At 54.0% G+C, this 15,939-nt stretch overlaps 2 protein-coding genes across 2 annotated transcripts; both read left to right on the top strand.

Annotated features, from left to right (window-relative positions):
• The first annotated feature begins 466 nt into the window (after positions 1-466).
• On the top strand, positions 467-6,084 carry SLC26A6 (solute carrier family 26 member 6). Its single transcript, XM_056336132.1, has 19 exons — positions 467-618; positions 939-1,078; positions 1,176-1,286; positions 1,531-1,703; positions 1,798-1,962; positions 2,091-2,243; positions 2,432-2,514; positions 2,610-2,757; positions 2,862-2,975; positions 3,071-3,148; positions 3,289-3,384; positions 3,507-3,613; positions 3,696-3,765; positions 3,938-4,030; positions 4,111-4,215; positions 4,761-4,946; positions 5,061-5,115; positions 5,412-5,533; positions 5,614-6,084. The coding sequence occupies exons 1-19, from the start codon at positions 491-493 to the stop codon at positions 5,635-5,637; spliced, it is 2,151 nt and encodes a 716-aa protein (XP_056192107.1). The 5' UTR covers positions 467-490; the 3' UTR covers positions 5,638-6,084.
• Positions 6,085-6,399: 315 nt separating this feature from the next.
• LOC130148439 (cytochrome b-c1 complex subunit 1, mitochondrial) lies at positions 6,400-15,676 on the top strand. Its single transcript, XM_056337005.1, has 13 exons — positions 6,400-6,556; positions 7,051-7,195; positions 7,695-7,777; positions 8,764-8,893; positions 9,660-9,858; positions 10,477-10,556; positions 10,713-10,828; positions 11,239-11,382; positions 12,125-12,285; positions 13,286-13,371; positions 13,866-13,954; positions 14,511-14,586; positions 15,457-15,676. Exons 1-13 carry the CDS (start codon positions 6,485-6,487, stop codon positions 15,519-15,521), a joined length of 1,446 nt encoding a protein of 481 aa, XP_056192980.1. The 5' UTR covers positions 6,400-6,484; the 3' UTR covers positions 15,522-15,676.
• The last annotated feature ends 263 nt before the right edge of the window (positions 15,677-15,939 follow it).

The following is a 15,939-nucleotide window of genomic DNA, read 5'->3' as shown; positions in this document are numbered from 1 at the left end:
TGGGCTCAGCGTGGCTGGGGAGGGCGCTGGCGGAGAGATAGTGAGCCAGTGACCGGGGGTTGACATTCCTTCTCCCTTCATGTGTAAAGGGACAAAGTCTGTGGACAGGTTCGCAGTGTGGCTTTGCTGGCCCACTGCCCTGGCTGCGCTGTGGTACGTGGAGGAGAAGGGTGGTTGGCAGAGCTGGTGTGGGGCAGGAGCGGGCAGCACTGGTCGCTGAGGCCTTGGTTCCCTCTCTGCCCACGCACCCTCTGCCTGCTGCTCTCTGTTGCGAGCTGCTGCCGCTGCACCAGGACTGCCAAAACTCAGCTCAGCCCCGGCCTCGGGGCCAGTCCTGCATGCCTGGCTGGGATGGGATGGCTCCGTGGGACCAGCGTGGCTGCATGAGGGGCTGCAGGGTGGGTAGGGTGCCAGGTGCTCCTGGCTGTAGGGACATGGCTGAGCTCTTGTCTCCCCACAGTGGGCTGGCACGCAGGAGGGCCAGGCGGCCATGGAGGGGGAAATGACGCTGAGCCACCGGGCGCCCTGCAAGGTGCTGAGCGAGGCCGACCTGGAGGAGGTGGTGCAGCGGAAACCTCCCACTGAGCCCTCATTGCGTGGCTGTCTCCACAAGACCAGGTAGGACCATGCTGGCCGGGAGGGATGTGCCTGGACCCTGCCAGGCACTGTGCACCCCAGCCCCACCGCCACGGAGAGCATGGCGCTGGCTGTCCTAGTCCCTGTGGCAGACACAGCGCAGACCTGGGGGTTGGTTCCCCCATGCCCAAATTCCTGTGTCCCCACTTTGTCCTTCTGTCTGGAGGGACACCTGGCTCCAGTGGATGGAGCTGGGAGTCCCATGGGATCCATTGCTTCCCATGGGGCCCCATCCACCCTCAGTGATGTCCCCAAGCCCCTCAGCTTGTGCTCAGCCCTGGCTCTTGCTCCTTCCCCACCAGATGTTCAGCCTCCACTGCCAAGTCCCTGCTCTTTCGCTTCCTGCCCTTCCTGCACTGGCTGCCCCGCTACCCATTCAAGGACTGGCTCCTGGGTGACATTGCCTCAGGGTTCAGTGTGGGCATCATGCACCTGCCCCAGGGTGAGTGATGCCATGCCCAGGCTGCTGGGGGCTCCCTGCAGGTGCGGGGCCAGGCCTCGGCCATCTGTGATGTGTCTCCCCGTTCCATTACGTCCAGGGCTTGCCTACGCGCTGCTGGCCGGGCTGCCACCCGTCACTGGTCTCTATTCCTCCTTTTACCCCGTCTTCCTCTACTTCTTCTTCGGGACGTCCAGGCACAACTCTGTGGGTGAGCTGAGGGACCACGTGCTCCCACAGGGATGGTGGGGGAGGGAGTGAGGATGAGGGGGGTGAGCCACATCAGAGGTTGGGGGGGGACCTTTCTTGCCTTTACTTTGCACCACCAAGAAGCTGGTTGGCCAAAGCACAGTGGGTGCACTTTGAGCCTGGTCCAAGGGGACAGATGCCTGTAGACCTCAGAGAGGTGCTGGTGCTGACCTTGGGCTCCCTGCCCACACCCTGCCTGTCCCCAGGCCCCTTCGCTGTCATCTCCGTCATGATCGGGAGCTTGACAGACTCTCTGCTGCCCAGCGAGAAATTCCTGGAGTCTGTCAATGGCAGCAACATGACAGTCAATGAGGCACAGCGGGATGCTGCCAGGGTGGAGCTGGTGGCCACCATCACTGTCCTGACAGGCATCTTCCAGGTAAGGGGGCTCCAGCCTAGACTGGCAGGGAATGGGGGGCCGTGATGCACCAGGGCTGCAAGCGGTGGGTCACTTTTGCCGCCTCTCTTCCCAGGTGGCCCTGGGCCTCCTGCAGTTTGGTTTCGTGGTGACCTACCTCTCAGACCCACTGGTGCGCGGCTACACCACTGCTGCCTCTGTGCATGTCCTCATCTCCCAGCTCAAGAATGTCTTCGGGGTCTCTGTCGGGGAGCACTCAGGGCCGCTCTCAATGTTCATGGTGAGCGGGGGCTCACTGCTGACTGGGACCTCCTAGGTGCTCATCTGTGGAGCACACAGAGGCTCCAAAAAAACTACTGTGGAGGCATCTGCTTTCCTGAGCCAGTTCCCTCCTTCTGTGTCCTCTAGACCTTCATCGAGATCTGCCAGAAGCTGCCAGAGACCAACGTGGGCACCCTGGTGACAGCCATCATTGCCATGGTGGCCATCTTCATCGTGAAAGAGCTCAACCACAAGCTGGCTTCCAAGCTGCCCATGCCCATCCCCATCGAGCTTATCACGGTACCCAGAGCTGCTTTAGCTCCCTGTGGGGATGAAGCCATGGGTGGCCCTGTCCCCTCCAGGGTGGGGAGGAGTGGGATGGGGTGCCTTGGCGAGTGCAGTTCTAGGGCACGAGTTCCTTCCTCCTCTTCCTCCACTATGGTCCCTGTGCAGGAAGGCCCTGCCTCACTCCAGCCATCCTCCCTCAGATCATCATCTCCACTGGCATCTCCTACGGCGTCAACCTGAATGCCAAGTTTGGCATCTCTGTGGTGGGCAACATTCCCAGCGGGTGAGCAGGGCCAGGCAGTGAGGGTGGCTGTGCCGGGGCACCGTGCCGCCCACGGGACCCCCTGTTTCAGCCCCGTTTCCCTGTTTTGGCTGTAGGTTGAAGCCACCTGTGGCCCCTAACGTCAGCTACTTTGGGCAGGTGGTGGGCAATGCCTTCGCCATTGCTGTGGTGGGCTATGCCATCTGCATCTCCCTGGGCAAGATCTTTGCCCTGAAGCACGGCTACAAAGTGGACAGCAACCAGGTGATGCTCCAACACGCAGGGCCCTTTCCCTGGGTGAAAACCAAGCTTGTACTTGCAGCCAGGGGAAGGCATGATGCTCCCTCACCACTGCTCTGTCCCTGCAGGAGCTGATTGCGCTGGGCCTCTGCAACTTCCTAGGTGGCTTCTTCCAGTGTTTTGCCATCAGCTGCTCCATGTCACGGAGCCTGGTACAGGAGAGCACAGGGGGCAATAGCCAGGTGGGTCTGGGCAGCACTGCCTCCCTCTGTGGGGGCAAGAAGCACAGCGAGTGGTGGTGGACTCACCCCTCGCCTCCCGTTTTCCTTCTGTGCAGGTAGCTGGTGTCATCGCATCGCTGGTCATCCTGGTGACCATCCTGAAGGTTGGAGAGCTCTTCCGGGACCTGCCCAAGGTACACCTGATTCCACAGCCTCCATGCCACGTCCCACCCGGTGCCCATCCCATGGCAAGGTGGTGGGGCAGGGGAACAGGCAAGAGCTGCCCCCAGACCTGCCCTCAGTATCCTCATAGCTGCAGGGTCTTCTCTCCTAGGCTATCTTGTCTGCTATCATCATCATCAACCTCAAAGGCATGTTCAAGCAGTTCAATGACCTCTGCATGCTCTGGAAGTCCAACCGGGTGGACCTGGTAAGGTGCTGACCAGCCCCAGGGATTTACTCTTGTCCCTGGAGAGAGTTTCTCCACCCTCCCTGAGGCTTGCAGGTGCTGGCAGGGAGGCCGTGCCACAACTGACCGTGTCCCCGCTTCAGGTGGTCTGGATTGTGACATTCGTGGCCACCCTCATACTGAACTTGGACATTGGCTTGGCGGCCTCAGTGGGTTTTGGGCTGCTCACTGTCATCTTCCGCACCCAGCTGTGAGTACCCTGGGGCTGGGGCAGCATCCTGAGGGCTGGGGAAGCCTGTGGTGACCTCACCCTCTTGCTGTGCTCCCCACAGCCCCCACTACTCCATCCTGGGGCGCATCGCCGATACTGATGTCTACAGGGACGTGGCTGAATATCAGACGGTAACAGCGCCGGGGGCGGGAGGGGAGCTGAGCTGCCTGCAGTGGGGAGGCAGTTCAAAGCACCCCCAGGGGCTGTTGGCTGGGGAAAGCAGCCGGGGGTATTTTGGGGGAGGGAGGGAGGGGGAGCAGGAGACTCCATCCCCGGGGTAGCACCCTCCCCATCTGCCCCCAGGCACAGGAGATCTCCGGTGTGAAGATTTTCCGTTCCTCCTCCACCCTCTATTTTGCTAACGTGGAGCTGTATGCTGAGGCCCTGAAGAAGAAGGTAGGAGAGCCTCCAGCCCCCGAGTGCTCCCCAGGGTGGCGATGGGGTGCCTGAGGACACAGGGATGCATTGTTTTGCAGAGTGGCATCAACGTGGACCGCCTGATTGAGAAGAAGAAGAAGGCCCTCAAGAAGCTGAAGAAACAGCAGAAGAAAGCAGAGAAGGAGAAGGCAAAGTGGAAAAAGGTGCTTCCCTGCCACCGGGACCCCTCCGGTGCCACCCTGCACCACCTTCCTGCCTGGCCCTGGCCCTCCTGCCCATGCATTCAACTGGCTCGGTGGCCTGTGGGGCTCCCGCTTCAGTCTGGGGCCGCTGGGTGCGAAGGGGCCCTAGGGCAGAGCTGGGCCACGGAGTCACACCCAAGGTTGGCAGGGAAAGGCTGTTAATGATTAGGTCATGGAGCCAGTAAGTCATTAGCCATTTGGTGAGTTAATCAGAATTAAGAGCAAGAGCAAAGGCTGACCTGGTGCCAGCTAACGAGCCTGGCTCTGGAGAGGGTCACTGGGAGGAGGGGTGGGTCTAAACATCCAGAAAGAGCCCAACAGTGAGTGGAGGTGCAAGTGAGGCACCCACTCCTACAGCCACCTGCTGCCCGTGCTCTAGCATGGCCAAAGAGCCTCACCCAGCCCCACTGCACTATAGGGCAAGGCAAGCCCAGAGGCAGACACTGCCCAGCCAGGCGTGCTGCCAGCCCCCGTGCAGTGAGGCTGGGTCTCATTCCCTCCCCTAGGACACAGAGGATGGGCACAATGGTCCGGACATAGCAGTGATCGAGCTGAGTGGGGCAGAGGGTAGCACACCCCCCAAGCCCACCCTGCGTACCCTGGGGCTGCCCCAGCCTGGCTTGCACACCATCATCTTGGACTTCAGCCCCGTCAGCTTTGTGGACACTGTCTCTATCAAGATCTTGAAGAATGTAAGGGGCTGGGGGTGCAGGTGGGCCTGCAGCTTTGCTGAGGGCATCACCAGGGTGGCCCGATGGCTGCTGCCCGTCCCTCTTCCCAGGTGAAACGTTTTCTGCCATTTGCAGATCTTCAGGGATTTCCATGAGATAGAAGTGGACGTCTTTGTTGCCAGCTGCCCGGGTGAGGAGGCTCTGCTGAGCCGCCAGACCCTGCCAAGCATACAAGCATACCCGCCGCTTTGGAACACAGCTGCTGGCCTGGGGCTCCCTCCATGGTGTCCATATCCCCGGGGTTTTCCCAGGGGACAGGTGCTGCAGGGTGTCCCACAGACCCAGTCTGAGCCCCACAGCCTCTGGCAAGGCAGCTGGATCCCTGGTGATGGCCCCGGTGTTCCCCGCAGTGCAGGCGGAGGGAGGCTGCTTCAGGTGGAAGTATAGCCAGGTGCTATAGCTTTGAATATTTCTCCCTCCACACAGTGCCCGTCCTTGACCAGCTGGAGCGGGGCAACTTCTTCAGCTCAGCCATCACGAAGCACTGCTTCTTCCCCTCGGTGCATGACGCCGTGGTCCACATCAGCAGGGAGCAGCGCGGGGCCTCGGTAAGCACCCAGCCTCTCCGTCCCCATCACTGTGATGGAGGGAGGCGCAGCCAAGACAACTCCTCTTCTGTCCCCCTTAGGTGGACCTCAGCACCAGAATGTAGCCCTGCAAGAGGAAGATGTCTCCCTGAGGAGCTGGGCGGGCAAGGAGGGCTTTGCTTTGGCACCAACTCAGCCACCCCAAGGCCTGGAGGCCTTGTAACCCCACCAGCACCTCCGGACTGTGAGAGCTGGGGCCCTGCCCTGGCTGTGAGCTCCCCCGCGACAGAGCTGCTCCAGCTGTCCCAACAGCTGTCCCAACAGCTGTCCCAACAGGGTGCCTCGTGCCCCTGCTCGGGCCCGGCCCACCAGGCCAGGCCTGCTTTGGGGGGTGGCAGAGGGGGCCCCACACCAGGCCAAGGGGGGTCTGCTCCCGGCAGTGAGCTGGCATCACGGATTAAACGGTGTAGCATTTCTCAGGCTTTGTTTTAATGCAGTTTCCTCAATAAAGGCGACTTCAGGCAGGGCCACCTGGCTGCCACCCTGGCACTGGTGGGCACTCCTCGGGCAGGCCCACGCCCAGGCCTGGCCCTCCCTGCGGACCCTCTGCCGCTTTTCTGCCACCTTTCCCTTCGATCCGCTCCGGGCCCGCCGGGACGCGGCTGGGGGAAGGGTACGGGTGAGCACGCGCCACTGGGGACCCCCATCCCCTGGGGAGCCCCGCAGCCCCAGCCGCCCCCGCGCCCTCCCGCCACCAGGGGGCGCCGTCGCCCGAGAGGGCGCATGCGCGGCTCCCCGCCCTCCCCCGGCGCCCCGCCCTCCCCCGGCGCCCCGCCCTCCCCCGGCGCCCCGCCCTCCCCCGGCGCATGCGTATCAGCCGCTCGGCCCCTGCACACGCGCCTCCCCGTCTATCGCGCCGCCCGCCCGCGCAGGCGCGCTGCGGCCCGCTCTGTCGGCGGCTGCAGGGACAAGATGGCGGCTTCCTCTGTGTGTCGGGCGGGGTGCGCGGCCGGGCGGGCCCTGCTGTGGGGCCCTCGCCCCTCAGTGAGTCACCGCGGCCGGCGGCGGGGGAGGCGGCGAGGTGGGCTGGGGGGAGGCCGGCAGGGGCAGCGGGAGGCCCCGCGGCGCAGTGGGGCTGCCGGACCTGGCCGGCCCGGAAGGTCATGGGGACGCGGCGGCCGATGCGGGGCGGGCGGCGGTCGCCATGGAAACCCTCCGGCTCCGGACGGCGGCGGCGGCCCTCGCCCATCGCGGGGCTTGCGGGGGCTGCTGGCTGCCCCCCTCCTCCGCCCCGGTGCGCGGTTCGTGGGACTCGTCTTTGCGGTTTTCGACCCGTTGCAAACCTCTGGCTGCGTAGGGTTTCCAGCCCGCCGGCTGACCAGCGGTGTGTAGCAGGAACTCCCCGCTATAAACGTGAAAGAGTTTGTCTGGCCTGGCTTTGGTCAGCTGTGTGCCAGCCTGGCAGTCTGCGTTCTGGAGGTTTGCCCTGCGCTGCAGAGTTGCTGGTTAGTGGTGGTGATAACCTTTATTTTTTTTAGGCAACCTTATTGACTTTGACAAGGAAACGAGGTGCTGCCACTTATGCCCAGACACTCCAAAACATCCCCGAGACCCAAGTCACCACTCTAGACAATGGGCTCCGTGTAGCTTCAGAGGAGTCCAATCAGCCAACATGTACGGTAGGTTTAAGATAAGTTGAGGGATTACTTGAAACAGTCGGCCTTGCCTGGTCTTCCAAAAGTGACAAACCTTTATTTGAACCAAAACTTTTAACAGAGACCCTACCACTGCTTGTTGTTAACTGGTGGGATCAATGTAGCAGTAGAAGGCCGAGCCTGACTTTGTATTAAGTCTGTATTTAAGCTTTCATGCTTTATAAATTTTCGCAGACTTAGAGTTTTTGTGTAAGCAGTAAGTGACCAGTAGTAGTTATATCTCTGGCAAAGCAAAGGGGTTTGCCCTTTGGCAAACCAAAAGGGTTTTGCAAAACTGCTAGGTAAAAAGCCAAACAAAATGTGTATGGAAAGTAGTTGCTGGTGCTTGTTCTTATTTTAGTGTTACTAGTGCAACATCTGTGGAGCAGACTTCTTGTCCCTTCTGTTGTATTTGTGGCGTAAGGCTTGGGTTGTTTGGTTGTTTTTTTTTTCTAATATGTGTACTTGGTGCATTTGCCATTAGGTAGGTGTGTGGATCGGGGTGGGGAGCCGCCATGAAGGTGAGAAGAACAATGGAGCTGGTTACTTCCTGGAACATCTGGCCTTTAAGGTAAGGAGGTATGCTAGGTCTGGCACAGGACTGTGTGGAGAGCTGTTCTAAATATTCCACTTACATTTTGCACTCTCATTTCAGAGGCTGTAGCTGTTAAAAGAGAGTGTAAATCAGGTCATCTGAGTCCCAGAGGCTTTGCACATAGTATAAAAATAAACTTCAAAAGATAGCTAGCCTATAAGGTGCTCTTTGTTTGAATATGCGGCAACTTGCAAGCGTGCGTGAATTAAGGTAACTTTTATTTATTAGTTGATATTTACCCTCTTAAAGGAAAAAAAGCTGTAAGTAACAAGTGAGAATCAGTCTCTGACTCTGTGGTTCCAATCCCTGACTATCCCAGTGACTGTGTAGAGCACATACAGGAATATATTGTGAAGCGTGTTTTTTCAAGTTAGTAGGCAGAACTTAAAGCAGCATTTCCTGTAGCTATTTATTTTAATTTTATTTTCTTAGTGAACCAGCAAAGTTTAGAGGCTACAGCTCTTTTCTAATAATGTGTCTGCTGAACAGCCCTAGGGCAGAAGGCATCTAAGCCTGGGACTGGCTGACTCAAGTCTAGCCTGTGCCACCATAGGCAACTTGCAGCATCTGACTTGCTCCTTGAGGGATGAGCTCTATATTAGAAGCAGTTTGCTGCTTCTATTCTGCTTCTTCTGAATATTGCTGCTTGGGTAGCTAGAAACCTGCTTATTTTTTGGTTTAGACTTGTTCTTGGTTTCTTTCCACAGATGTGATCTTCAGCCACTGTTGTTTCTTAGTGTAGGTCTTCCCTGCTGGATTTTTATTGGTCTTTCAAAATACACTTCAGCCATCCTTTAGCTGCCAAGTTTTAAGTCTCTTGCTTTCTGCACTTGCTCTTGGCTTTTATAAATCATGTGACAGGTTTTATTGGTTTAGGTCTTTATTGTTCATTTCCTTGCTTTAGTTCTGCCTGAAACAGTAATCTGTTGGTTTCATAATTGTGTTTATCTGTTTTCTTTTAGGGCACAAAAAAGCGTCCTGGCGCTGCCTTTGAGAAGGAGGTGGAGAGTATGGGTGCTCACCTGAATGGGTACACCTCGCGTGAGCAGACTGCCTATTACATAAAAGCCTTGTCCAAGGACATGCCCAAAGGTAGGATGGCCAGTGAGCAAAGTGTGATTTGGAGGTTACGTGAGCGCATGTGCTTGTGTTTCCCACCAGCATCCTTTCTAATGGCAGACCAGGGAATTAAGTTGTAACTGAGCAGTAAATTGGAGGTTCTAGATGGTAGTTGAAGAGAGCACTGCCATGACATGGTGATTGGAGGCTGCAAGTTCATCTATTCTAAAACCAGTTTTGCAAAGTTCTTGTTATATCAGGCTGCACTATGTTGCCAGAATGGAGAGCAGGGGGGTTCAGTGGTCTGTGGTTATTTTGTGGAGCTGAGAAATTGGAATCAGTGGCAACTACTATGTCAGGAGTCCTCAGTGCAGCTCATGGAGGTGTTGCTGGTGCTCTGTGCTACCATGTGCAGATACCTTTTTGGGTCGGTTTTGTCCAGGGGTGGTGATTTGAGTCAGAGCTATGGGCCTTGCCGTAGATGTGGGGTACGCTGTAGATGTTGCAAGCTCTCTGTAAGGGTTCAGCATGTTTCTGCAACAGTACCCTGCTTCTGTTGTGCTTCACCTTCTGCAGCTGTTGCACTGGCAGTGATGCTCGGCAAGCTGACTCTGAGACTTTATGCTAAAATGTTGTTTGTCCCTCCCTGATGCTGTGGGAATGTGTAATACTCATCTCTATCATGTTGCTTGCACTCCCCAGCGTGGTTTGTTGCTCATTCCTCTTGTGGTGCCCCTGCTGTCTGTGCATCTGTTCTCAGTCAGGCAGGAGGATTGCTAACATAGGAAATGTGTTGCAGTTGTGGAGCTTCTGGCTGACATTGTGCAGAACTGTGCGCTGGAGGAGTCTCAGATTGAGAAGGAGCGTGGTGTCATCCTTCAGGAGTTGAAAGAAATCGACAGCAACTTGACGGATGTTACCTTTGATTACCTTCATGCCACTGCTTTCCAGGGGACTGCACTGGCCCGCACTGTCGAGGGGACCACAGAGAACATTAAGTGAGCAACAGGCTGGATGTGGTACACGGTCCGTGGGTTCAGTCCTTGGGGTGCACGACCGCTGCTGCTCAGTAGTGGCAACTGCACAAGGAAACCAGTCTGTACAAAGAGGTGATCTGTGCCCGTGGGCTTCTTGTTGTGTTTTTACTGTTTTCCCTGTTGGTGCCGGTGGAAGTGTAATGCTGCACGCATTCATTAGAATCCCCCTCACACAAATTGTGAGGTTGGCGCGGTCAGGTTGAACCCTCTCCCATACTTGTCAGTTTGACTCCATTAGAGAAATTAAGAGCTAGAGGTGCTCATTAAAGCAGCGACCTGGAGCATATGCACCTCTTAGGATGCTTGTGGCTCAGTGCCCAGGGTGAATACCCTCTAGTCTGTATTGAAGCCTACCCTTAACTGTCAGTCTTGGCCACTGGTTTCCATTCTCTGTACTCTGGAATTAGAGCACAGGGAAAACACTGACAGTGCGGTCTTGATTCTAAAAAGTATTACCCCACAACTAAGAGAATGAACAATATCAGTGCTGTCTCTGCACTGTGAACTTGCTTCTCCTAAGCCTGTCGTCATTGCAGTTCAGAGATGCTGATATACTGGGTGTCTCTGTGTTCTTCCTAGGCATCTGACTCGAGCAGATTTAGCTTCATATATTGATACTCACTTCAAGGCACCTCGTATGGTCTTGGCAGCTGCTGGAGGCAAGTTCTAGACCCTTGTGATTCTGGGAAGCCTGGGTGTTTTCATGCTGGTGATCAAACCCCTGTCATACATCTTTAATGTGAAATCAGATTATTTTGTTAAATTAAACTGTTTAAGACTGTAAATATGTTTCTCTCTCGCTCTCCCACTGCCAGGTATTTCCCACAAAGAGCTGGTAGATGTAGCTAGGCAACACTTCAGTGGAGTATCTTTTACATACAAAGAGGATGCTGTGCCTGTCCTCCCACGCTGTCGCTTCACAGGGAGTGAGGTAAAGTTGTTTTGGTTCTGAATAAAACAAGTAGCTGTTGCCAAACTGTTGAATGAATGTGAAACCAGTTACAGCTGCTTCTGGGAGGAAAAATCTGTTGGTGCATCTCAGAGAAGCTGGTGATGCAACATCTTGGTAGTGTCCCCATGTTCTGTTCTTGGGGTTTATTGCCACAGTGTGTTGGGTTTTAGATAGGACCCAAATCTGTTAAGAATGTGGGGCTGTTGCTTATGTCATTTGCTGGAAAACTCATGTCGGAGCAGCTGGTTTGTGCTCAATAGTGCCTGAGACTGTTTCATTTCGCTGGGGTAATATCAAGTCCCCCAGTCTGTCAGCCTGGCATTGCAGCAGGCTGCAGACAAAGCTACAGTGCTCATGCTGTTCTCCCCCACTCCTGGATGATTTTTTAGATCCGTGCCAGAGATGATGCTCTGCCTGTTGCCCATATTGCTCTCGCTGTGGAGGGGCCAGGATGGGCTGATCCAGACAACATTGTCCTCAATGTGGCTAATGCTATCATTGGACGCTATGACCGCACTTTTGGAGGTGGTAAGGTAAGAGACTTGTGAGTGTGCCAGGGAGAGCCTGGAGCCTTTTAGTATGAAGTATTGTGGGGACCCTAGATGAATGTACTTTATGGGACTCTGCTGTGGTTAGCTTCCAACTGTGAAGCGGTTAGGAGCCTGGAAAGTAGGGTAGAAGTGTAATCAAGGCTAATCCAGGACAATTCTTGAGAGGTGATGCTGGCACATGAACTGAACCTTCTCTGCTAAGTTTGGAAGAGGTTTAGCTGATGAATTCTCAGCAGCTTATTCCTGCCTTGACAAACTAACCGTTTAGGGGTGGTGGTGATGGAAGCAGGCCAAGAGTAGTCTATAGTCCCCTCATACAAGCTTGTCTTACAACTGCAAAACAAGTAGAACTTGTTAAACCCCCAGGATTGCATCCATTCTCGTCTGGAATCTGTCTGGCCTGCATAACTGTGCTAACCCCTGCTACTGGTAGACCTCGCGCTTCCCATTTTCTCCCACTCTGGTGGTATGCATACCAGCTCCTCGTCTGCGGCTGGGAAAGGAAATGGTTTTGCTGGATGGACTCTTAAGCCATTGTCTGTGGCTTTTCCACCAGTGAATCTCATCTGTTGACCACATGAAGGGTCTAAATTAAGCTCTCCTTCACCAAAGTGTTCCACTCTGTCTTGTCTGTGGTCTTTGTGAAAACAGCTCTGTTGGAAAGAATTTGAGCTCTGAGGAAGCTGTAAGACTGAAATGGCTGAGGGTATCTCCTTATTTACAGAATCAGTCCAGCAGGCTGGCTACGCTTGCTGTGGAGCATGATCTCTGCCACAGTTTCCAGACGTTCAACACCTCTTACTCTGATACTGGCCTCTTCGGTTTCCATTTTGTTTCCGATCCTCTGTCCATAGATGATATGCTATATTGTGCTCAGGGGGAGTGGTAAGTACAACTTTGGCAAAAGTTCCTGTTTAAGATCTGACCCTCTTGTGGGAGACTGAGCTGGCGTGGGGGAGCGTATTAGGTCTTCAGAGTTGTGTCTCTTTATGAACTTCTTGGTAACTTGCATTCTGCTGAAGTGATCCTCTAAGTGGTTTCTGTAAATGTCTTAGGATGTGGCTTTTGAGGAGCTATTTTATTACCTTGGGGCTCTTCAGGTCTTTCATTCATGCTTCCAAGTATTAGCGATTAGGCTTTGCGTTTTTTATATACAAGTGAGATCATGCCTTAGAGACAAGGCTTTCCCAAGGGACAGATCTCAATTGTCTTGTTAAGCTTGAGCAAAGCAGGCAGAGTTCCTGCGTTGCAGCTGATAAATGCCCCGCTGCTGGAGTCACGCCAGCGTTGGGGGGCCTTCTGTCTGTCTGTCCTATTGTGTACATGTATATCCCATGGAATGGTTCAAGGCTACATCTAAGACTGAGCTGAGCCGTGCTGCGTATGGAGCAGATGGAGTTAGCCCTTGCCCCAGAGACGTTGCGGTTGGCAGGGGAGGAAGGGATTTAGCAGCTGGAGTTCAAACAGGCTCTGTGGAACTGTCTTGTTCTTTCAGCATCAGTTTCCATAGCAGCTTGCCGTGTGTGGGAATAGCTGACATGCCTTCCTTCTCTTGTGATAGCGTACTGCAGACTGCTTACTGCTGTGCCTGATGGGCAAGCTAGAGCTGGCACCAGGGCTGCTTAGACCTTTATGAGTGTAACTCAGCATGTAACCTGCTGGCTGATATTCCCTGCCTGTAGGCTTGAGCTCTTGACTCCTGCTGTTCAGTGCTTCCCAGTTCTTAGCCGCTCTGCAGCGATCAAGAATGAATCTCAAGCCTGCAAGACAATTGATGTTGATAATAGCTATTTCTGCAGAGGCTTGGGAAAGGGAGGAATTTGCTTTCTGTCTGAGCAGACAAACATCTTTAAGAGCTTTAGCGGACTTTCCCTCTCCTCTCTAGGATGCGTCTGTGCACTAGTACGACAGAGTCAGAGGTGAAGAGAGCCAAGAACTATCTCCGAAATGCCATGGTGGCTCAACTGGATGGTATGTTTTTGTTTATGGATTGACCACTCTGCAGCTTTCTGAGGGTTACTGCTTATGTCTTTCCTGGGGAGCAGGGGCTCTGCTGGACACTGCAGTACTGCTGACAGGCACTGGGTAATACTTTTTCTCCCACTCGGCGTTCCTCCTGCCATGTTGTGAAAGCAGCTGACCCCCGCCTGCTGTGCTCCAAGCTAGCTCTGACTCTGTAAACTTCTAGTCATTCTGTTACTCAGAGTGAATAACGTGCTGCCTGGTGAAAGAATTGAGACCCTCAAACTGGTCTGTCTTGTTTATAACACTTTGGAGACCAGTGAAGCAATCTTTGTATGCTTAACTTCTGCTGGAGCTGCTTAGAGTGGTAAATACGACTGGTACTTCATTAAGAAGCTGGTTTAATGGCTAGAGTTTCTTCTGTCTGCTCTGACTGATGGTCGGACTATGCAGTTCTGGAAGGCTTTTTGTTATGCTGACCATGTGATATCTTCAATGTCTAGGTACTACACCAGTATGTGAGAATATTGGAAGCCATCTCTTAAACTACGGACGCCGTATCCCTCTGGAGGAGTGGGATGCCAGGATTGCTGTAAGTATCTCTTTTGGTTGGAGCACTTGCATGGTTGGTGTCAGCATCTTCTGGCCTTAGTTTACTGCAGTAACATGAGGCTTACTTATCTCTTTGGCAAGCTGTCTGGAGTCCAGGTGGTTAGCTCACTGTTGCTGACATAAATATGTCAGAATCTCTGGCATAGGCTCAGTCAGTGTATCCTGTGTCCCTGTGGCTGGATTTAGTCCATCCCAGAAACAGGGCATGTGCCTGTGTTAAGCAGCACAACTTGAAATTCCTTTAACAGTTGCCCTAGAGGTGGCCAGCATCTAGTCTCTGTAATTCTGCAGCTGCTATATCACTTGGAAGGCTTCTGACTTTGGACTGCCGTACCTTCTGTACCCTCAGAAGAATGTGCTGTGTAGAACATTAGACATCCTCTCAGACAAGAGCTGGACAGTGGGTCCAGATGGCCCCCAAGGGTCTGACAGTATCTTCTTAGTGATCTTGATATGTAATGGCAACAGTAACTTCCAACATTGAGAAAGGCAGGTCTGCTAGAGGGGTCATTAATTGCTTGTTTGATATTTATTAGGCCGTCGACGCAAGAATGGTGAGAGAGATCTGCAGTAAATACATTTATGACAAATGCCCAGCAATTGCAGCAGTTGGTAAGTAGTGTGTGGCAATTAGTGCACAGTAGCTCAAAAACCAGAAAAAGGGTCAAGAGCTGAGTGGAAGTGAGCTGTGTTTCATGTGTTTGTTGTGGCCTCCCAACTGCTCTGGTTCTTTGCTGGTATCCTCCTACCTTTGCACATTAGATGTGCCAACGCACATTTGCCAAGAGATCAAGCCTGCAGGTGACGGAGGCGCAGTGGCAGTGAGCTGCTGGCTGTCCTCCCCGCCTGTCTACTTGCTGTAGAGCCCTGACTAAGACTGGGAGCCCCATAGCTGGGTGCAGGCCCAGTGGCGTCTGCCAGGTGTCCTTACCCTGGGGTCATGGTGGTTTATGTAAGGGAAGTGAAGGGACCTGATTCTCCTGTGCTGCTCTGGCATGTCTGTCTGACCAAGGACAAATTCCTTTCAGAAAACCTGCCTGAGCAGCTCAGCTCTGCTCTGCTGCCTCCTTCCTGTGGGTTGTGGATTCCCCTCCTCCATGCAGCTGTTTCCTCTGGCCTTCAAAGTGGAGCAGCTTAGAAAAAGGAGACAGTTTTTGAACAGGAAGTTGGAATGAACTAGCCAAAATTTCCATGGCTTGGTGGCTCCCCGTCTTTCATGTCATTATGTAGAGCTGTACTGAGCATTGTGGAGCAGTGCGAGAAAACAGCTTGCTCTGATGAAATAAGTAACGGTTTCTTTGTCAAAAGATGGTATCTGCTGGTTTTCCTGATGCAGGTTTGAGGTGTAGTTGCCTGGTTTTGTGCATAGCTGCTCTGGATTGTGAGCTGTCTGCTCTGCCACTGTCTGCTTTAGGACCATGGGAAACTGCATAGGGATTTGAACTATGTCTCCAGTGACTAACTCTGTTTCTGTTCGTTCAGGTCCTATTGAACAGCTCTTGGATTACAACCGTATCCGCAGTGCCATGTACTGGATCCGTTTCTAGGACGTGTCCCTGCAGGTTGGAAATAGTGAAGTTGTGGACTGTGACAGGTTCCCTCTGGCTCTACATGTCTCATGCACCAGGGACAAGATGAGTCCCATCAAAATGGCTGTCTTCTCGGTGTTAAATGTATAAAAAATAAATACACCCTGTATGGAGTTGGTTCTGCTGGGAGTCGACTGTGTATTGCTGGCTCGTGCATGTAGACATTACCAGTCTTGCCAAATTGGTGAGATATTGGACTCGTCAGGCTTATGCTAGAATCTTGTCTGTGTCTTGTCTGCAGCCCCACGCCTCTGTCCGGAGCTGGAAGTGTCCTAGTTCAGAGTTCTTGTCTTTAGGCTGGTTGCAGAAAGTCTTTCCACTGGGGCAAGGCTGCCAGGGGAGTCTAGCTGTTTCCACTGTGCCCTTCCATGCACGC

Source organism: Falco biarmicus, chromosome 4 (assembly GCF_023638135.1).
Source record: "Falco biarmicus isolate bFalBia1 chromosome 4, bFalBia1.pri, whole genome shotgun sequence".
Classification (NCBI taxonomy): domain Eukaryota; kingdom Metazoa; phylum Chordata; class Aves; order Falconiformes; family Falconidae; genus Falco; species Falco biarmicus.
Note: the sequence above shows the minus strand (reverse complement) of the source record. Positions and strands in the feature narration are given on the sequence as shown.

Bases quoted from the DNA above. Each gene is read 5' to 3' on its own strand.
- SLC26A6 (XM_056336132.1), top strand. From the start codon at position 491: ATGGAGGGGGAAATGACGCTGAGCCACCGGGCGCCCTGCAAGGTGCTG. The intron at 3,385-3,506 runs GTAAGGTGCTGA...TCCCCGCTTCAG, and splicing joins AGTCCAACCGGGTGGACCTG to GTGGTCTGGATTGTGACATT. The intron at 4,216-4,760 runs GTGCTTCCCTGC...TCCCTCCCCTAG, and splicing joins AGAAGGCAAAGTGGAAAAAG to GACACAGAGGATGGGCACAA.
- LOC130148439 (XM_056337005.1), top strand. From the start codon at position 6,485: ATGGCGGCTTCCTCTGTGTGTCGGGCGGGGTGCGCGGCCGGGCGGGCC. The intron at 10,829-11,238 runs GTAAAGTTGTTT...ATGATTTTTTAG, and splicing joins GTCGCTTCACAGGGAGTGAG to ATCCGTGCCAGAGATGATGC. The intron at 14,587-15,456 runs GTAAGTAGTGTG...CTGTTCGTTCAG, and splicing joins CCCAGCAATTGCAGCAGTTG to GTCCTATTGAACAGCTCTTG.